Here is a 22,917-nt window from a genome sequence, read left to right as displayed (position 1 = left end):
ATGATCGTCTCTGAAAGTCCGATTCTCTTCTCATAGAGGACAATACAATATTCTCCCACAAAACCAAATCATTTCCTCATATAAGACCATCGACTCTTCTTACTGAATACCAGCTGAATCTTATTTTGAAGATCATGTTTCTATCTCTAACTACAAGATTCTTTTCTCATAGAAGACCATAAGAAAATCGTCTAGTATTCTATTAGAAGATCTTCCGATCTTCCTAGAGATGGTCATCTAAGAGAAGAAGCCTTTAATGAGAAGATAATATGGTATTCTATGACAAAGAAGTTCAGCTCATTTTCTATGAGAAGTTCTTATGGTTTTATGATTAGGAGGAGATCAAGGGATCATCTAGAATACCAGGTGATCTTCTAGGAGAAGATCAGGTGATTTTCTATGAGAAGATAAGATGGATTTCACTTAAAAGATCAGTAGTAGGAATCTCTAACTCATTTTTTTGAGATTCCGACAAAAAATTTTTAAAATAAAACGCAAACTTATGAATGAAAAGTTTAAATAAAAGTTGACAACACTTTTGCTATCGGTAGAACTTTACGACTGCTTTTTATTCATCGCTAACTTAACGAAAAACATCGGTAATTACCGAAATTATAAGCATTCTAATTTTACCAACAATTGTCGGTAACTCAAAAAAATGAGTTAGAGAATCGCACTATAGGTGGTAGTCCTCATAGAAGACCAGATGGTCATTTTACAAATGATCAGTTGATCTTCTAGAAAAAGATCACGTTGTCTTCTAGGAAAAAGTCAGATGATCCTCTTGGAGAAGGCAGATGAGTTTCTCCTAGAATGTCAGATGATCTCACCATAGAAGGCCAGATGGTCCTTTCATAGATGATCAGTTGATCTTCTAGAAGAAGATTAGATGATTTGCACCTACAAGATCAGAAGTTATTCAGAAGATATTCTCATAGAAGGCCTGCTGATCTTCTGTTAGAAGATCATAGAAGTTCAGACGATTTTCTTATAGAAGATCAGGTTAGCTTCTAGGAGAAGATCAGGTGATATTCTACGAGAATATCAGGTGATCTTCTCTTGGAGGATCTTATAGAATATCAGGTGATCTTCTACGAGATGACCAGGTGATCTTCTAGGAGTAAATTAGACATATGGTTTTCTTCTAGAAGATCAAGTGGTATTCTCATAGATCTTCTGATCTTCTTCTAATTTTATCCTAGAAGATCAGGTCGTCTTCAGATGATGTTCTCCGAGAAGGCTAGCTGATATTCTGTTAGAAGATCTTCTCATAGAAGATCAGACGATTTTCTCATAGCAACTCAGACGATGACCTAGAAGAAGATCAGACGGTTTTCTCCTAGATAATTACGCGTTCTTCTCTTAAAAGATCAGATGGTATTTCCGGTCAGAGGATCTTCTGGAAGAGTGACAGATGGTTTTCTCCTAGAAGATCACATTATCTTCTAGAAGAAGATCAGATGGGTCTCTGATAGAAATCTAGACGATTTCCTCATAGAGACTGTCTTTTTATAGAAGATCAGATGATTTTCTTCTAGGAGAACCATGATATTCTGTTGGCAGAATCCTAGAGAATCGAGCGATGTTCTAGAAGAAGATCACATGGTTTTCTAATAGACTATTAGGTGTTCTTCCCATAAAAGGTAAGATGGTCTTGTCATGGAAGATCAGATGATCCTCTGGAAGAGGGTCAAATGGTTTTCTCACAGAAGATCAGATCATCTTTTCCTAGAAGATCAGATGATCTTCTCCTAGAATATCAGATAATCTTCTCCTAGAAGATCAGACAATCTTCTCCTAGAAGATCAGATAATCTTCTCCTAGAAGATCAGATAATCTTTTCCTAGAAGATCAGATGATCTTCTACTAGAAGAAGAATAGAAAATCAGAGGATTTTCTTGTAGAATATCAAGTGATCTTATCATAGAATATCAGAAGATGTTCTTCTTCCGGATTACAAGCCTGATATTTTCAGATAGGAGACCAGATTATCTTCTCATGGAAGATCTGATGATCTTTTTGTAGAAGGTTGGTTGATATTTGTATAAAAGATCGGATGATCTCTTCACAAAATATCATGGAAGGTGAGATAATCTTCTCATAGAGGATGGAATGATTGAATTCTAATAAAGGTATGATGAAATACCAGATGATCTTCTCATAGAAGACCAGACAATTTCTCATAGAAGATCAGACGATCCTCTCATAAATGATCAGTTAGACATCTTATAGAACATCTGATGAATTTCTCATAGAGGTCCAGATAATCTTCTCATAGAAGATAAGAGGGTATTTTCATTAAAGGTCAGATGATCTTCAATACATAAAAGATTCTCCAACGAGGGATTCGTAAAAGGGACTTCTATACATAGAAAGTCCCCAAAGGGGTCTTCTATACATAAAATATCCTCCATAAGGGAGCCTCTATACACAGAAGTTGTTTTCAAAGGTTATTCTATTCACAGAAAACCTCCTAAAGGGATCTTTATACATAGAAGACCTCCCAAAGGGATCTTTTATAAATAAAAGATTCCCTAAAAGGGATTTCTATATATAGAAGGACTCCTAAAGGCGTTTTCTAAACATAGAAGACCCCCGAAAGCCGTCTTATAAACATAGAAGACCTCCGAAAGGCGTCTTCTATTTATAGAAGACCTCCGAAAGGGTTCTTCTATACATAGAAGGCCTCCTGAAGTGGTTTTCTATAAATACAAGAACTCCGAAAGGGGTATTCTACACATTGAAGGCCTCCGAAGAGGTCTTCTATATATAGAAGACATCCGACAGGGATGTCTCCAGGGACAGGGATGAAAACCTCCGAAAGGAGTCTTCTATACATAGAATACCACCGAAAGAAGTCTTCTATACATAAAAGACCTCCAAAAGATCGGGGAAAGATAAACGGGTTTTCTAGACATATTGGATGCCTTCAATGGGGGCTTACATAGCTGAAAAGAGCTTAATTTATATATTTAATCTATTATATTTGACCATTGTAAAATTTTATGTTTTATTATTGAATACTATATTCCCTGAGCTCAGTGTACCTCAAGAAAGTCTTTGTTTATATTGATGATGAAAATGAAATCTGTCAATTTGCCTATCTCTACAGAGGCTACTGTTTTGTTTTCTTCGTAATTATTCTCAGAATTGTACTTTTCTTTAATTATTCCCCTAGATAACCTGCGTAATATGAACGTATTATTTCTGATAATACAGTCAGTGAATGACTAGGAAAAAAATCGCAAGCCATTTTTTCACGCTTGAACGCCATTCAAGAAAATTCGTAGCGATAAGCATTTCATATGGGGTGGTGTTGGACTCATCTTATCACATTTACTAAAAAAAGACATCTGTTAACAGAAATTTTAACAGTCATTGTTATGAGGAGTTGGATTTTAAAAAACAATAATAATATAATTAATTTTAATAAAATTGTTTAAAACATTTGAATAAAAACCCAATTCCATTCTATGCCTCTGCATAACGTGTGGTTTCAGATAACAAAAAAATGCGGGAAAATTGCTTTCGGGTTGTTAAACTCGGTTATTAAGGCAATATTGACATGTTATTGTTGTCTAAATTTAAATTGAAAACCAACAAAAAAAGAAAATATTAATGGCAAACTAATTGGGTGAATGATATTTATTTACAATTTTTTGCGACAAATGTTTTAAATTCCATGGCGAAAATAATTGAAGCATGACAATAATCGTCAATTGTGTGCTATTAGAAACAAATAATGTTGAAAATTACAATATAGTTATTAAATTCAAATGCATTTTTTTTAGATCCAAAAAGGAGTCGTTTGTGAGATACGAAACCTAAAACTAGATACAGCATTAGCTTGTTCATCTGATAATCTTCGAGAAGACATTCAGATTTTCTACTCTCTTAGAATGTCATCACATCTTCTATCAGAATATCACCTAATCTTCTATGAGAAGATCGTCTAATCTTATATGATAAGGCCATCTGATATTTTATGGGAAGGCAACCTGATCTTCTTCTTAAAGATCAACAGAACTTCTATGAGAAGACCACACGATTTTCTTCTAGAAGATCATTTGAATTTCTTCTAGTAGATCATCTGTTCTTCTTTGAAAAAATCATACGATCTTCTTGAAAAAGCATCTATGTGTAGAAGACCCCTTCGGAGATCTTCTATGTATAGAAGACCACTTCAGGAGGTCTTCTAGGTATAGAAGACGCCTTTAGGAGGTCTTCTATGTACAGAAGACCCTTTTAGGTGTTCTTCTATGTCTAGAAGGCCCGTTTAGGTGGTCTTCTATGTATAAAGACCCCTTTTAGTGGTTCTTTTCAGCTATGTAAGCCCCCATTGAAGGCATCCAATATCGTATCCAATTCAGCCATAATTACATTTTTAATGTACTTATTCCCTTGACAAATTGATAATTACTTCTCACTTACATATTCATATTTTTAAAAATATTTTAAAAAATCCACGATTTCTGAAAAAATATTATGTAAAAATCCACGAATTTAAAAAAATATACTAAAAATAATCCACGATTTTTGAAAAAATATTTTTTTAAAAAATCCACAGAATCCAAACATTCTTTAAAAATCCACTACGAGTATTTTTTAAAAATATATTCATAAAAAAACCACGATTTTTCAAAAAACAAAACATTTTTTATAGGATCCACGATTAAAAAATACTACTTAAAATATACGATTTCTTAAAAAAAAAACAAATTTTGAAAAAAATAGTTTCTTTAAAAAATCCACGATTTTTTAAAAAATATTATTTAACAGCCATGATTTAAAAAAAATCTTTAATATAACCAAGATTTTTGTAAAACTAAATAAAACAAGATTTTTTAAAAATGTTCACTACAAAATACAATTTAAAAAAAAATATTCTATAAAAAAGCATCGTTTGAAAAAATATTCTTTAAAAACCACTATTTCTGAAAAATATACTTAAAAACATTGAATTTTGAAAAAAAAATATTCTTTAAAAAATCCACGAACTTTAGAAACATATTCTTTACAAAATCCAAGATTTTTTAAAAAAGCAGTTTTTGATAAACATATTTTTCAAAAAATAAAACACTTTTGAACAAATATCTTTTTTTAAAAATCCATTATTTTTGAAAAAAGTATGTATTCTTAAAAAATCCACGATATTTGAAAAAATATTTTTTTAGAAAAACTGTTTTTTAAAAAATCCACGACTTTTAAAAAAGATTTTTTTTTAAAAAAATTCCACTATTTTTTAAAAAAGTATTCTTAAAAAAACCAATATTTTTAAAAAATATTTTTTTAAATAAGAATAATCCACGATTTTTGAAACTATTCTTAACAAAATCCAAGATTTTTGAAAACACAACAATTTTTTAAAAAATATTCTTTAAAATTCCAATATTTTTGAAAAATATATTCTTAAAAAATTCACGATTTTTAAAAAATATTCTTAAAAAATTCACGATTTTTAAAAAATATTCTTAAAAAAATCCACGATTTTTGAAAAATTGCACCAAGTTTTTTGGAAATATATTCTTAAAAAATCCACGTTTTTTGAAAATATATCCCTAAAAAATCCACGTTTTTTTGAAAAAATATTCCTAAAAAATCCAAAGTTTTTGAAATTTTTTTTTAAATCCACGATTTCTAAAAAAATGAGCGATTTTTTGAAGAAAATTCTTTTCTTTAAAAAACATGCTTTTTTAAAAATATTCTTTAAAAAAACACGATTTTCTAAAAAATATTCTTTAAAACAATCAAGATTTTTAAAGAAAAAATCTTTAGAATATCCAGGATTTTATTAAAAATGTTCGTTTGAAAACACGATGAAAAACATACTTAAAAAACAACGGTTTTTGGAAAAATATTCTTTAAAAAATCCACGAAATTTGGAAAAATATTGTTACGGAATTAATCTCCGTGTAGACGTTGTTTTATTCCCCAGTACGATTTGTACCAAATAAAACAGGGTTCGTTTTAGATTACGTTTCTACAATGCTTTATTTACTTTATTACACTTATTCAGAACCGACTTTAATTACTAAGCACACAGCAAGTCTCTAGTTAGCACGCAGCTATTCTTTAACCGATCTGTTCAGTTCAACGCTTAAAACACAACTCATTTCGTCATTGCCAGTTCCCCTGTATTTATACCCCAAAGTCTCCTTGGTCTAGAATTATCCAGAAAGTCTGGCAACACCTCGAATCTGTGCAACGAACACACAGACGCACATTCGCACTAAGCGAACAACCATACTCACATACATACATGGGGGGAATACAGGCGGACGACAAGCACAGTAATGACGTAATTACAACAACAAACAAATGCAAGAAATACAAGAAGTAGGAACTAAACGATAATTACATAATTATGGCAAAACAAAACAAAAGCACATTAATGAAAGGTAAAGTAACATCTAGAATAATGAAGATAATTCTACATGATAGTTGTTGTTGCTTAAATAAAGTAACTGCGTAATAAAACTTTACGTTACAATTCGAATTTTTAAATTAACGGAAATTAAACTAAATTAACTTAAACCTATCAGTTACATTCGTAACAATATTCTTTAAAAAATCCAAGATTTTTTAAAAAATCTACAGTTTTTGAAAAAAAAAATTTTTTAAAAATTCAAGATTTTTGATTTTTTTTAATCCACCATTTTTAAAAAAGTATGTATACTTAAAAAACCCACGATGTTTGAAAAAATATTTTTTAAAAAAATCCAAGAAATTGGAAAAAAAATATTTTTTTAAAAATCGACGAAATTGAAAAAAAAAATATAAAAAAACCACGATATTTGAAAAAATCTTCTTTAAAAAATCCACGACTTTTGAAAGCACAACTAAATGGGAAAATCCTCATTGTTGTTGTGAAAAACAAAACAAAAATGCATTTGAAAGAAGAAAAGTTCGAGGACAGCGAAGCCGCTCCACATCCGATATGTCTGAAGAGCCTTTACCGAAGGCGACACATGCATGTCACATAGTGGTGGGTGTGTGGGTTCGAATCGTCGGCTTTCCTTATTCACTTGCATTAAATGTCATAAAAGCTCGATTAAAAAATTAAAAAAAGATAATAAAAAATATTTAATAAAAAGTATTCTTAAAAAATCCACGATTTTTTAAAAAAATATTTTATTAATCTACTACACAGTTTTTGGAAAAAAATTTAAAAGATCCAAGATTTTTTTAAAATATTGTTTAAAATACTTGATTTTTGAAAAATATTCTTTAAAAAAAACCAAGATTTTGGTAGAAAAAATTCTTAAAAATTTTCACGATTTTTTAAAGATGTTCTTAAAAAAACACGACTTTTGAAAAAATATTCTTTAAAATTTCACGATTTTTGAAAAAAATATTCTTAAAAAAATCCACGAATTTAAAAAAAATCTAAAAATAATCCACGATTTTTGAAAAATATTCTTTGAAAAATCCAAGATTTGTGAAAATAATTTTTTTTTAAATATCCGGGATTTTTGGAAAAAAATCTTTAAAAAAATCACTATTTTTGAAAACAAATATTCTTAAAAATCCAAGATTTTTGAAAAATATTCTCTAAAAATACATGGTTTTTGAAAAAAATTAAAATCCACGATTTTTGTAAAAAAAATTTTGAAATTCACGATTTTTGAAAAAATATTCTTAAAAAAATCCCCGAATTTAAAAAAAAAAAATCTAAAAATTATCCACGATTTTTGAAAAATATTCTTTAAAAATTCCAAAATATCCACGATTTTTGGAAAAAAAGTCTAGAAAATCCACTATTTTTGAAAACAAATATTCTTAAACATCCAAGATTTTTAAAAAAATTTTCTTAAAAAATACACGGATTAAAAAAAAATAAAATCCACGATTTTTGTATAAATATTGGTTAAAAACACACAATTTTTGAAAAAAATATTCGTAAAAAACAAGATTTTTGAAAAAAAAAATATTCTTTAAAATTTAAACGATTTTTGAAAAAAAATATTCTTTGAAAAAACGCGATTTTTGAAAAATAAACTTAAAAACACAACGGCTTTAAAAAAATTAAAATCGACGAATTTTGGAAAAATATTCTTAAAAAATCCAGGAATTTTGAAAAATAAAAAATAAAAAATAAACAATATTTGAAAAAAGTATGCAATGGTTAGCACGTCCGCCTTGCACTCAGAAGGTCTGCGGTTCGAATCCCAGGCCAAGCAACATCAAATTTTCAACGGTGGCAAAATTCCCCCTCAGTAATGCTTGGCGACATTTCCTGAGTATTTAAGCCATGAAAAACTTCTCTACAAGTGGTGTCGTAAGACACGCCGTTCGGACTCGGCAATAAAAAGTAGGTCCCATATCATTGAGCCAATATGAATCGGCGTGCACTCATTGATATGAGAGAAGTCTCCCTTGTCCCATCTGGGATGTTTGTGGAACAATTATTATTATTCTTTAAAAAAACTAAGATTTAAAAAAAAATATTCTTAAAAAATCCACGATTTTCGAAAATATGATCTTAAAATCTTTTTAGAGATAGTTTGAGCTCCGAGTATAAAAAAATAAGAATAAATAAAATAAGATAACAGATCAAATATAAAGTTACCTAAAACTCTTTTCAGCTATGTAAGCACCCATTGAAGGCATTCTTCAATATCACCGTGCCCAGTCATAATTACATTTTTAATATATTCCCTTGACAAATTGATAATTACTTCTCACTTAAATATTCATATAAACAGTAATTACTTTCAAGTAAATTCCAGCCACATGTTTTAGCTGCTAATCAAGAAAAAACAATTTACCCATATTGTGCTGAATATACCATAAATCTATATGAATTATCAATTATCCTAAAAAGGCTTAGGGTTCATCAATTATTAATTACTTACCACCATTCTCTCATGGCCTCAACATCAGGCGATGAACTTGTACCACCCGGACCAGGGGCCGAGGATGCATTACCACCTGCCGTACCTGCCGTAGTGCTCAAACGGCTAACACTTAAATGGTCTTTGGCTGTTGCAGGGGGTGGACACTCCAAAGCTGGGGTTACAACACCAACACTACTACTACTCACCCCTGCCGAAGAGGTGAGTGGTGTAGTAGTTGTGGTGGAATGGTTTGCAGTATTACTGCTGCTGTCGTTGCCACTTTTGCTACGTCTAAATGTTGTTGGTAGGCCACCGTTGATTTGTGATTTCGACATTATTTTTTCTGCTCTTGTTTTTTTGTTTTGCTGTTATTAATTTGTTAACACACACAATTTTCTTTTTTTTTCGATTCAACACTAATTTGTTGTTGTCGCGGACAACGATAAGCCAGCTAACTTGGCCAAGAAGCGCACAGGTAAATTATTAATCGTCCGAAATGAACAACAATTGCCAGCAGCACTACTTAGCCAACAGCCTGTATTTTCTCTTTTAAATTAATATTTAATAACAACAAATTTATTCTTGTATGTTGTGCTGATTTTGTTGTTGTTGTCGATTCTTATCAGAATTATCCTCTATTGGAATGATGATATTGAGTGGTCGCGTAGTAGGTTAAGGTAAGGGTCTCTTTTTTCTCTGCGTTTTTTTCTTTTTGTTATCAATGATGTCAAAAACATGGAATGATGAGCAAATAAATCTCCCTTGTATGTTTTGTTTTTGTTTCCGTTTGTGTGTTGTTTCTTATGCGGAAATAAAAAGTTGTTGTTTGTCCGAAATTCCTATATAGAGTTGCCAAGTTGTAAGAAAATGTTTGATTACAAGGGGGAAATGTAGATGTGGTGAAATTCATTGAAAATCTAAATCCAAATAAATGCGTTATAGATACAAGCGAAGGGAATTATGATTGGCCCTACCTTAAAAGGGGCTGCTGCAACTTCTGTTACAGGTGCAATGAGAACCACCCCAAAAACAGCCTAATTGCACAATTGGGCCACATAGGGCCCTAACAATAGGTATTTTCCCACGTCACTCGCTTTATTCCTCAAATAATCCACGGTTTTTGAAAAAAATATTGCTTAAAAAATCTGATTTTTGAAAATTATTCTTTAAAAATTCCACGATTTTTGAAAAAGTATTTAAAAAATGCACGATTTTAAAAAGTATTTAAAAAATCCACGATTTTTGAAAATTATTCTTTTAAAAATCCACGATTTTTGAAAAAGTACTTAAAAAATCCACAATTTTTGAAAAAGTATTTTAAAAATTCACGATTTTTGAAAATTATTCTTTAAAATTATCCACGATTTTTGAAAAAGTACTTAAAAAATCCACAATTTTGCAAAAGTATTTAAAAAATCCACGATTTTTGAAAAAAATATTCTTTAAAAATCCACGATTTTTGAATAAAATATTTTTTAAGAAATCCACGGTTTTTTTCAATATCTGATTGGCTGATGTTCTATTTTCCGTTCGCCGTTAAACTTAACCTGTGTTTTTTGGGATTAGTAAAGTACTAGAATGAAAAGTTTTTTGGAACCTGCAAGGGCCCGCTTTAACGAGCTATCAGCCAAGTGTAACCGTAAATGCCGGCAATTAACCCCAAAATATGTTTCTACTTTGTCTGAAAGATATCATAGACAACCAGAGAATAAAATGTAAAACTTTTATTGCTTATTCCATAAAGTTTCCGGTAATATCGCTCACAACTCGAGTCCTACACACTTTGATTTAGCTAATCGGACAACATCTCTGATTGACTTCATGTTAGTCAGTGACAGCGCTCTTTTAGACTACACAAATCAAGTTCAGTGTAGTGCGATTTCCGACCATGCGCTTATATTTGCTTCCCTCTCTTTTAAATATAATCCTTTACCAGATTTTATTGAATTCCGTGATTATAGGAACATTGGGTTATTTTCTTTCCTTGTGTCTTTTGATAAAAACTTAATTATTGGAAATGCTGATGTGGATGTTAAATGTTCCTACGTCGGTTCACTTTTTGATCGCCTTTTTTCCTTTGTTCCTGTAGTGAGGAAAGAAATAAGGTATTCTGGTGATCCTTTGGTGGAGTCTAGAGAAGTCAGGTTTGCTACTTCGATGAGGAATTTGTCCTTCTTATCATTCCAAAGAAACCCAACTCAGAAAAACTGGCGAATCTATTGCAAATATAGGAATAAGGCTAAATCTGTAATTTGCAAGGGGAGGAGAGTTCATTATACAAATCTTTACGGTAGTATGGATTCTACTAGGATTTGGAAGATTCTTAAGACTCATGGTTGTGCTAATGCTACTGATGAGTCTAATGGTGCTTTAGTTAATGTTAATGACTTCATTGATTTTGATCCCTCATTTTCATTTCGATGTATTAATGAAGATGAGCTCATTGAAGCGATGAGTAAGGTTAGATCTAAATCTGTTGGTATTGATGGCATACCGATATATTTCATTAAACTGGTTTTTCCGTATGTCTCGGATCATATTTTGAATCTTGTGAATACTATTTTATCTACTTCAGTTTTTCCATCTGCGTGGAAGATAGCTCGAGTAGTGCCAATTCCCAAATCCAGATCTGTTAGGGATTTAGATGACTTAAGGCCCATTTCAATTTTACCAGCCATATCTAAGATTATGGAACATATCATTAAGAATCATATGCTGGAAGTTTGTTCAAGTCGGATAAATGAATGTCAATTTGCTTTTCTCCACCTCTGTCCTCTGGAGTACCGCAAGGATCTGTTCTAGGCCCACTTCTATTTATTTTATATATGAATGACCTTCCTCCTTACACGAATTCGTCATGTTGTTCAACTTTCATTTTAGCAGATGATATATTCTTGCTTTTTAGTGGTACACGTGATGCTTCCAACATACTTGAATGTAATATTAATTCAAACTTAGATTGTTTCGTTCGTTGGGCTACAATGAACTTTTTGAAAGTCAATCCTTCTGAGACCAAGGCTTTAGCTTTTGGCAATGACCGTGTTTTACCACCTATTGAGGTCTTCTTGGGTCACACTAAGATAGACTTCATCCATAAGCATAAGTGTTTGGGAGTAATTGCTGACAGCGATCTTTCATTCAAAAGCCACGTTGTTGCTTTGTCTGGTAGAATTTGGGACATTGTGCGCAGATTTTATGGGTCTAATTTATATCTTCCTCACAGAATAAAGTTAATGTTGGCAACTTCTCTATTGTTATCTCAAGTTTTGTATGGACTAGAGGTATATTCTGGTACTATTGGTGTCAATATTGATAAAGTGAAGCTGATTGTGAATACTATTAAACGTTTTGTGTTTAATCTTTGACGAAGTAGTCATGTTTTCAATTTTTATATAAAAGTCATACAAACTATAAAGCATTGTGGAGGTTCAGTTATGGTTTGGAGTTGTGTATCGGTGACGGGGATGGATAACATAGATTTTGTGGAGGTTATAATGGATCGTTATCAATATGCTAACACAATGTAAAGCAATCCTGTGCTAAATTGGGGATTGAATAAGATTTTATCAATATAACGATGCCAAGCACAAATCGGAAGCGGTCCGATATTGGTTAAATTATAACTGTTCCAATATACTATATGCAACCCGATAAATATTACTGAGCTCATTTGACAAGAAATAGGTCGACAAATTTACCAAAAGAAGCACTTCAATGTACTGGAGCTCATGGCGTTCATTGTAGAAGCGTCTTTATTTGGGATTATGCAATATTTGTTATACATTTTAGTAATAAGTGCGCTGAAGTATATTATAGAAAATATCATATTAATTGCAGATCTCTACTTCTCGCACCATTTAGAAGGCTTCCTTCATCTTGAATACCAGTCCAGTTTTGGATATTTTTCAGCCAGGAGAGTTCTCTTCGGCCCTCTCTAATAATATTTTGCAGTATTTTGTATTTATTATTCCGCATGATGTGTCCCAGATATGATACTTTTCGGGTTTTAATAGTTCTTATTATCTCTCTATTCGCATTCATTTTCCTCAGAACTTCGTCATTATACCCTACACCACTATGTGGTAAGGGGTATTATGTGTTAGTGCATTTGTATGTAACATACAAAAGGAAGCGAGATCGACCCATAGTTCCTTCTAGGGATATACATAGAATCACTTTCTGAGTCGATTTATGCATGTCCGTCCGTCCGTCCGTCCGTTCGCAACATACAGGTCGCATTTGTTGACCGATTTCGCTGAAAATTGGGGAATACCATTTCTTTAGCCGTCGGAAGATCAAGTTCGAAGATGGGATATATCGGTCCACGTTTTGGTATAGCCCCCATATAACGGTACCCCCCGATTTACGGTTTTTTGACGTTTTCAGCTACATTTTCAGACCGATTTGGCTATAATTTGACATTTAGGGTTCTTAAGTGTAAATAAACATATATAACAAAACTTGTGGACATAGGTCCACGTTTTGGTATAGCCCCCATATAACGGTACCTGCCGATTTGCGGTATTTTGACGTTTTTAGCTACATTTTCAGACCGATTTAGCTATAACTTGACATTTAGGGTTCTTAGGTATCAATAAACTTATATAACAAAAGTTGTGGACATAGGTCCACGTTTTGGTATAGCCCCCATATAACGGTACCCCCCAATTTACGGTATTTTGACGTTTTTAGCTACATTTTCAGACCGATGTAGCTATAATTTAACATTTAGGGTTCTTAAGTGTCAATAAACTTTTATAACAAAAGTTGTGGACATAGGTCCCCGTTTTGGTATAGCCCCCATATAACGGTGCCCCCGATTTACGGTGTTGTGATGCTTTTAGCTACATTTTCAGACCGATATAGTAATAATTTGACATTTAGGGTTCTTAAGTGTCAATAAACTTATATAACAAAAGTTGTGGACATAGGTCCACGTTTTGGTATAGCGCCCATATAACGGTACCCTCCGATATGCGGTATTTTGACGTTTTTAGCTACATTTTCAAACCGATGTAGCTATAATTTGACATTTAGGGTTCTTAAATGTCAATAAACTTATATAACAAAAGTTGTGGACATAGGTCCACGTTTCGGTATAGCCCCCATATAACGGAACCCCCCGATTTACGGTATTTTGACAGTTTTAGCTACATTTTCAGACCGATTTAGCTATAAATTGACATTTAGGGTTCCTAAGTGTCAATAAACTTATATAACAAAATTTGTGGACATAGGTCCACGTTTTGGTATAGCCCCCATATAACGATACCCCCGATTTGCGGTGTTTTGACGTTTTTAGCTACATTTTCAGACCGATGTAGCTATAATTTGACATTTAAAGTTCTTAAATGTCAACAAACTTATATGACAAAACTTGTGGACATAGGTCCACGTTTTGGTATAGCCCCCATATAACGGTTCATTTAAGTTCATATTTTCGTATAGCCCAGATACCTCCGAACTAGCTGTTAATGACATTTGAAGTTCCCACGTTATGTACCGATTTTCGATATTTTGTAGATTCTATCTAAATTTTTAACCGAATTAGGAGTTATTTGACATTAAAGGCTCCCATCAAAAACTGTCAACATAGGCCCATGTTTTATTATAACCCCTATATAACAGTACCTCCCAATTTCTAGCCCACCAAAAATTGTCAACATACATAGTTAGATATAGGCACCATAAAAAGGGCCTCCCGAATGAAGCATAAATGTACATAAACATTATCTGACATTTTAACGTACCCACTTAAAGTTGGGGACAGGAATGAAATGTAATTATTCCATTTTAGTTCAGAATATTTTATGGTGTAGGGTATGAAAAGTTCGGCCTGTTCTGTGTTTTGTTTGGATTCCATGTCGTGGCTTGTTAATCTTTTTGAGTATTTGTAGAAGGCGTCTCTAGCCATCTCTATACGGCACTTTATTTCATTTGATATAATCCATTGGTCGTTTAAAAGGACTCCCAGATATTTAAAGTTTTTGATTTTTTCGATTTCCGAGCGATGTAATTGGAACGTGTCGAGTTTTACAGGTTGGAGATGCGAACGTCTGAAACCCATGAGCAGATTAACTATCTCATGGTGGATCTAAGTCGATCGCTTTACCAATTGTTAGGCCACCGATCGAAAGATTCGCAGATGGCTTGTGGAATATGAATGTAGGGTATCCAAAGTAATCTGGCCTGCGTTCTCCCAACGTAAAACATGGTATGTTAGACGATGTAGAGAGTTAGATCCCTAACTTCAAGATGGGATGACAAGGACGTTGATTACTGTAGATTATGTCCAGATGCAGAACACATAGAAAAAGTTTTCATTTTGGAATTCGACAATTTCGACATATGCAGGTTTAATTCTACCCATCGATAAAGTTTAAAAATTTCAGTTAAGTTTTGGCTTGACAAATTTCACATCTCTTTCTATAACTTTGTACGGGCACGCATATGGATGCTGATCGAATTTCTTTGAAATTTCCTTTCAAGTTATCCTAAATCTACCTTTGAAGTACACCTCAGTCCTGGAAGCAATTCAAACCACTTTACTAGCTTGCCATAAACGCAGCTTTAAGCGGTCGATGAAACCGCTAAACATGATATTCGATTGATCATGATAAGAAGAAGTAGTTATTCTTTGGCTGCCGAGTAACCTGGTCAACTCCGATAACATTTTAGATGTGGACTGTGGTCCTCAGTCAGTTGTTATGTTAGAGGCACCCCAAAAAGGGACAAGTATTTAGAAAGTAATGTCAAACGTTGTGTCCCTGAAGGGGACTTGCCAACTTGTCAATAGATATCGATGACCGCGTGAAGGTGGCAATGGATCTACAATATCAACGAGTATATGTTTAAATCTACCCATCGGAATCTCTATCCTTATCACGGGAACTTTGTGTACCTAGTAAAATGTGTACTACGTCCGTTTATCAGTTGTTATGGCGAGAGGCGCACAACAAGTTGACACGTATTTAGAAAATAATGTTCCTTAGGGAATATCCTTCTGGCCAACGTATGTACTTACAATGGATGTCGATGGCCGCTTAAAGGTGGCTATGGACATACAATATCAACGTATATACATTTGTTCAAATCTACCCTTCGGAAACTCTACCTTATCACATTGCACCTTGTGTACCTAATAATTTGCCAATTCTGACAACCCAAGACACTTATCTTAAAAAGAATTAACGGAACAGGTCTTGTTTAGGAGCACCTCTCGGATTGGACTGAAATTTTTAGCATGCGTATTCCTTGGGATACCTATTACAACGGCATAGTTTTTCCCGGGGGAAGTCCATACCTCCCTAGATATCGGTCTTGCCATTTGCATGAGTGTGTACTTCCCCTGGAAAAACTGTATATCGTTGTGATCAGGGCAGGCTAATAAAAAAACTTAAAATTTAAAAACAAAATTGCGAACTGTCGGTAAAGGAGATTTGTTCCGGTGCTCCCTAAACGAGACTTAAGCCAAAATATTCATCCGGGTACCAAGAATTTCAGCTCGATCCGAGACTGTTCATCTACAATTGTTCCAAATTTATATGTTACCGATTATTCGTGAGAGTCAATATTGACCACAACTCTTTGGACTAAATTCCCGAACCATTCTTAATCACTTTGGGTATTTTATGAATACATCATGAATTCGTCATTTTCCATTGCTTGGCAACACTGATAGAAACTGTGGTTTAACAAAAACAACACACACACTGTCAATCACTCACTTGCTCACTCTCTTCTTTTCTGTACAAAAAATACTCTACTCTCGCACTTGTCACCTTCTTTCGTATATTCTTCTTATTGTATTGTGTTAATGAAAAAAGAAACCGATTTCACTTTTTTTCTTTGCGTTTCAATTATTTCACTTGCTACACATTTGATTTTCTTTAATTCACCATTTCAAATTCACATTCACGTTTGTCATGCTTTTAGCGATATTTTTGTTTTGTTTTGTAGCGAAATAACGTGAATTTATTGTTTTGGACAATGAAATAAACACACCAAGAAGAAATATACAACCAACAATAAAAAACAACTACAGAATCAAAACCAACCAACCGAGCGAACGAGAGAGAATGGGCGAGCAAGGAAATGTCAAAATTTGTGTCAGCTGTGAAATTTGTGAATATAGGTGGAAAGAAGGAATATGATAACTATGAAGTTGAAGAAGGAAGGTTGGAAAGAATTCAGAATTTTTTTATTTAATGTGGCAATACCCTAAGGTGGAAATAATGTTGCCAAGTGAGAAAAAATTAAACGGGGTAATATAACGTTTATTTGTATTTAAAATGCGATGCACATGATGAAATGAGGCGGCTTAAAACGGCGCGGTGGTTGGTTTCAATCTGTCAAATTTTTAGTTATTGTGAATAAATTGTATGAAAACTTCAACAAACATGTCGACATCTTGATGAATTTTGGGTCAAAATGGAGTTGTGCTAGTTACATACGTGACCTGGGGCTCAATTCTTGTTCTATGAAAATTTGAAATGAAAACTTTTCTAAAGGAAATAAATGTCAAATGAAAAATTTTATAAAGAAAATATTTTTCATTTAAAATTTTTCATAGAACAGGAATCCAGTCCCTGGTAAATTGATATTGGCAGAAAGTATTAATAAGAAATTTTGACATTTACTTTTTACTGGATTCAGTAATATGTATGTACGTCATATAAATCCTCATAAAGCAGGTTAACAATACTGGATTAAACAAATCTAGTGGATTTAAGATGTCATTTTCATACAATATAGTTACATATGTCAAATTATATCATCGTATAAGTGTATGGTCTAAAAAGTGTTTAAGCCGCCAGAAAGCTCTACTGTAAACATGTTATAAGTTAAAATTTATCTAAAAAAATTAATAAAGTGTATATTTGAAATTCAACAAGTAAGAAAAGCGTTAAGTTCGGTCGGGCCGAACTTTTTATACCCTCCACCACAAATTTCAGCCATTTCGGTGGATTAATGTGGCCACAACCTTCAAAATACCGAAATTCGGAAGGTACCGTTCTATGGGGGCTATATGATGGCGTAGACCTATACCTACAAATTTCTGGGGGAATGTTTTATACGCCTAAAGAAGACTAAATACCAAATTTCAGCCATCTCGGTGTGATAATGAGGCTAAAACGTTCAAAATATCGAAAATCGGGAGATATTGTATTATGGGGGCTATATCAACACGTGGACCTATATAAACATTTTATGGTAGAAATGTTTCTTAGCCTCTGGAAACACAAAATACAAAGTTACAACCGATTCTTTGGTCAGAGGGGTCAAATACATTCAAAATATATTAAAATGACGCGTACTTTATATGGGGCCCTATATGGGGGCTATACCAAAACGTGGACCTATATAACCCAACTTTGGTAGGAATATTTTTTGGCCTCTGGAGACACAAAATACAAAATTACAACCAATTCTGTGGTCAAATGGGTCTAATACATTCAAAATATATTAAAATGACGCGTACTTTATATGGGGCCCTATATGGGGGCTATACCAAAACGTGGACCTATATAACCCAACTTTGGTAGGAATATTTTTTGGCCTCTGGAGACACAAAGTACCAAATTACAATCAATTCGGTGGTAAAATGGGCCAAATATCTTAAAAATTCCTTAAAACGACGACGCGTCACGCGTCATTTTGTATGGGGGCTATACGAAAGCGTGGACCTACATAGCCCGCTTTCAATACCAAAAGTCCTACGTAAATATAACATATTTTCCCAAAATTTCATCAACCTACGTCAATCCGTTCGGACGCTAGAGTGATTTCCACAGACGGACAGACGGACAGACGGACAGACGGACGGACATGGCTATATCGATGTAGAATTACACGCTGATCAAGAATATATATACTTTGTGGGGTCTACAATGATTATTTCGAGTAGTTACAAACGTAGTGACAAACTTAATATACCCCCATCCTATGGTGGAGGGTATAAAAATGTAAACAAAACTTCTTATAAGAAGAATTGAGTGGAAAACCTTTGAAATAAATTAGATAATTTAGAAACTTGTGGTTTCTATTAAAAAATCACGGACCGAAGCCATATACATACGCATTACACTTTCATATTCGTTTTAAATTTAAAAAGGATTTGAAGCATTGTGGCGTTTTTTTTTTTTTATTGGGATAGCGTTTGCAATTTTGTTTTTTCAAAATAGTCTGGCTTAATCCCATTGTTGTTGTTTTAATATATTAAAACAACTATTTTATTAGTGGAAAAAGATTTGGCATTGTTCGCCAAGGGGTAAGGCAGGGAATATAGTTTCGATCCACGCCACTGGATCTCATCAGTTCCCTTGTTTCTTGTTTGTGGATATTCTCCTCCGAAGTTATTTTTCAATAACTTCTTCAACAAGAAACTTTTTATACCCAAACATCAATCGTCAGCTCGAAGTATAAAGGTAAGCCAAGAAAAAAGTTCAATGAGAAGTTTTTCCTTGGCAACCTCATACAACTCCGACGAAAGTGTCTGCGAAAACAATTCAAAACTCTTCCACTTGTATGTGTCGTCGAATTTTGACGAATGCACACACCAAAATTTGGTTGGTCTGCTTTACAGCAAAAACAACACACGTCGTGCCAGTGTCTTCAATTTGAAGCATTGTGGCGTTTTTTTTTATATTTTATATTATTTTTATATTATTTTTCTTGTTGAAGAAGTTATTGAAAAATAACTTCGGTGGAGAATATCCACAAACAAGAAACAAGGGAACTGATGAGATCCAGTGGCGTGGATCGAAACTATAGTATTCCCTGCCTTACCCCTTGGCGAACAATGCCAAATCTTTTTCCACTAATAAAATAGTTGTTTTAAAATATTAAAACAACAACAATGGGATTAAGCCAGACTATTTTGAAAAAACAACATTAAAAAGGATTTTTAAAATTTATTTAATAGAATTCAGAAAAACAAAAATTACGGATTTTCCTTAATACCCTAGACAGACGATTTGCATTAAGATGTGCATTTAATTTTAGCCTGACAGACGACAGTATCTGCATTTACGAAACAGCTGATTGATGGAAAACAACTCTTTTGTTGTTGTTTGCACTGTATTCTTTTACCTTGTGTCTCAGAGCATGAATATGCTATCTCCCTCATACGAATATGGACTCTCTTCTACGGTATTGCCATATTGAAATATCTAAATGCCCTTTAAATTCAATTTGATTTGTGCATTAAGAATGTGGATAATGCACGAATTAATCTGAATTAAGGCAGTTAATGCAAATTAACGCTGCCGTCTGTCTACAGAATCCCTATAAAATCGAATTAAAAGATAAATGACAAAATCCATATATTTATTCTTATTCGAAAATATAAAATTTGAGAATGAGAAAAGTTCGAAAGAGAAATCATTGTAATAATTCTTTGAAGAAAAACAAACCTAAAAACAATTAAAGATTTTGTTTCACTTCAATACCCCATAGCAAATCGCCAAAATTCATTCATAAAAATATTCTTTAAAGAAACAACAACAAACCATCACGTTTTTTGTTGGCTAATTTGCAAACAGGAAATTGTCAAAAAAAAAAAAATAAGAAATAGCAGAGTGTATTCAAACCAAGAGATTTGCATAAACAAATGTGTGTGTTCAACACAATGTCATTCTAAAATTAAACATAAATCATCATAAAAATATGATAAAGCACCAGGTAGGCTGAAGGTACCAAAAATATATCTCCAAAAACACGTGAATGCATAAATTGTCGGGAATTTGTTGCTAATAATTTAAAATAAGTTATTGTTATTTTTCACTTACCGAAATTGACTTCTTCTTTCGAGTATATCTTGTACACGATTACGCCGCAATGGTATCGGCGAGGTACTCGGTGATGCTTCCTGAGATTCCGCTACTAGATTACGCGCCATTATTAAGTCTTCTTCTTTCATTTTGTATAAATGAGTTTATTTATTGTCTTTTATGATATTTAAAACAAGTTTAAATTTTTTTGATTTTGTCTGCTCACTTCATTCGCAGAGATTTTTGATTGAATTGTTATAAATAGCTGGTGTTTTTGCTGTTATATTTCACTATAAAAATTAGGAATTGTAGAATTGAATTTTTGCTATCATGACTGCTGATTTTTTTTCTATAAAAGTTTTTATGACTGATGAATGACTGACGAAACTTTTTAATATACAGAAAAAAAAATTAATTATCTTAAAATTTTCTCAATCCAGAGGAACTTATTTCCTGGAGGAGAAAAATTAATCATAATGACTGAGAACCTTTTTCCTGATGAAAAAAATTCAGTCCTTATTTTTAAGAAAAAATCAGTATTTATGACTGACGTAATTCATCTTATTAGGAAAAGTCAGTCATCGTGACCGAGAAATTATTCCTTTAGGAAAAAATCAGTTCTCACTGAGGCACTTTTTCCGTTAGTCTCCATGATCTCATTACGGCGGCACATTTTTCTATAGAAAGTAGTCCTTCAGACGTCGTGGCTGACGAGTTCTCATGACTAACGATTTTTTTTCTATGGGAAAAAGTCAGTCCTTTTGAGTGACGAACTTTTCCCTATAGGAAAATATAATTCTTCTTGACTGATGAACTTTGTCCTATAGGAAAAAGCCAGTCCTCATGTGTTAGGAACATTTTTCTGTAGGAAGAAGTATGTAAGTCGTCATGATTGACGAAATTTTCTCCATGGGAAAAGTCAGTATTCATGACTGACGATTGCTTTCTATGGAAAAAAAATTGACTGAGGAACTTTTACCTACTTCAAAAATTCAGTCAAGAGTGAAAATCATTTTTCTATAGGAGATCCTCATGATCTCATGACTGAAGAATTTTTTTTCTAAAAGAACGAATCAGTCAATCCTTATGACTTAGAAAAAAATTAGTACTCATGACTGTTGAACGTTTTATCAATAGAAAAATTTCAGACCTCGTGACTGAGGAACTTTTTACCTATAGAAAAAATTCAGTCATCATGACTGAGGGCCTTTTTCTCAAGGAAATCGGTTTACGAACTTCTTATAATAGGAAAAGTCAGTTCTCAGACCTGAGGAACAAGTCTGATCTTGTGACTGAGGAACATTCTTGTATTTGGAAAAGTCAGTATAAATTATTTCTATAGGAAAAAGTCAGTTGTCATGACTGAGGAACTTTTTCCGTTAGTCTCCATGATCTCATTACGGAGGCACATTTTCCTATAGAAAGAAGTCCTTCAGCCGTCGTGACTGACTAAATTTTTCCTATGGGAAAAGTCAGTCCTCATGACTGAAGAACTTTTCCGTATAGGAAAATGTAATTCTTCTTGACTGATGAACTTTTTCCTATAGGAAAAAGTCAGTCCTCATGTGTTAGAAACATTTTTCTGTAGGAAGAAGTCTGTAAGTCGTCATGACTGACGAAATTTTCTCCATGGGAAATGTCAGTACTCATGACTGACGATTGCTTTCTATGGAAAAAGTCAGTCCTCTTGACTGAGGAACTTTTGCCTATTTCAAAAAGTCAGTCAAGAGTGAGGATCATTTTTCTATAGGAAATTTTTTCCTAAAGGAACGAACCAGTCAATCCGTATGACTGAGGAAAGAATTAGTACTCATGACTGTTGAACTTTTTACCAATAGGAAAAGTTTAGTCTTCGTGACTGAGGAACTTTTTTCTATAGGAAAAAGGCAGTACTCATCACTGAGGGACTTTTTCTAAAGGAAATCAGTTTACGAACTTTTTATAATAGGAAAAGTCAGTTCTCAGAACTGAGCAACAAGTCTGATATTGTGACTGAGGATTGAGAAACATTCCAGTATTTGGAAAAAGTCAGTATTCATGACTGATGAACTTTTTTTTCCTATAGTAATAAGACAGCCAGTCTTAACGAATGAGAGACTTTTTACTATAGAAACAAGTCAATACTATTATAGGAAAAATTTACTCAGTCCTAAGGAAAGGGTTTCTCCTACAGAAAAAAGTTACTCAGTCCTAAGGACTGGCTTTTTTCTACAGGAAAAAGTTCATCAGTCGTGAGAACAAACTTTTTAATATACAGAAAAAGTTTGCTGAATTGGCTTCTTCTATACAAAAGTTTGCTGAATTAACCT

The 22,917-nt window shown here is 33.0% G+C and overlaps 1 protein-coding gene across 16 annotated transcripts in view; it reads right to left on the bottom strand.

Annotated features, from left to right (window-relative positions):
* Positions 1–22,917, bottom strand: part of Nadk1b (NAD kinase 1b) — an 88,473-nt gene that overhangs the window by 59,788 nt on the left and 5,768 nt on the right. For 5 of the 16 annotated variants that reach the window (XM_073957303.1, XM_073957302.1, XM_073957301.1 and 2 more), the window contains exon 2: positions 20,627–20,898. In XM_073957303.1, coding sequence (XP_073813404.1) covers positions 20,627–20,757 — 131 coding nt within the window. In that variant the 5' untranslated portion in view covers positions 20,758–20,898. Of the gene's footprint in view, positions 1–8,855; positions 9,677–16,388; positions 16,903–20,626; positions 20,899–22,917 lie in introns of those variants that run through there. The other 11 variants (XM_073957291.1, XM_073957290.1, XM_073957297.1 and 8 more) reach the window with 11 other exon arrangements.

Source organism: Musca autumnalis, unplaced genomic scaffold (assembly GCF_047663935.1).
Source record: "Musca autumnalis isolate F117 unplaced genomic scaffold, ASM4766393v1 scaffold_5, whole genome shotgun sequence".
NCBI lineage: Eukaryota > Metazoa > Arthropoda > Insecta > Diptera > Muscidae > Musca > Musca autumnalis.
Note: the sequence above shows the minus strand (reverse complement) of the source record. Positions and strands in the feature narration are given on the sequence as shown.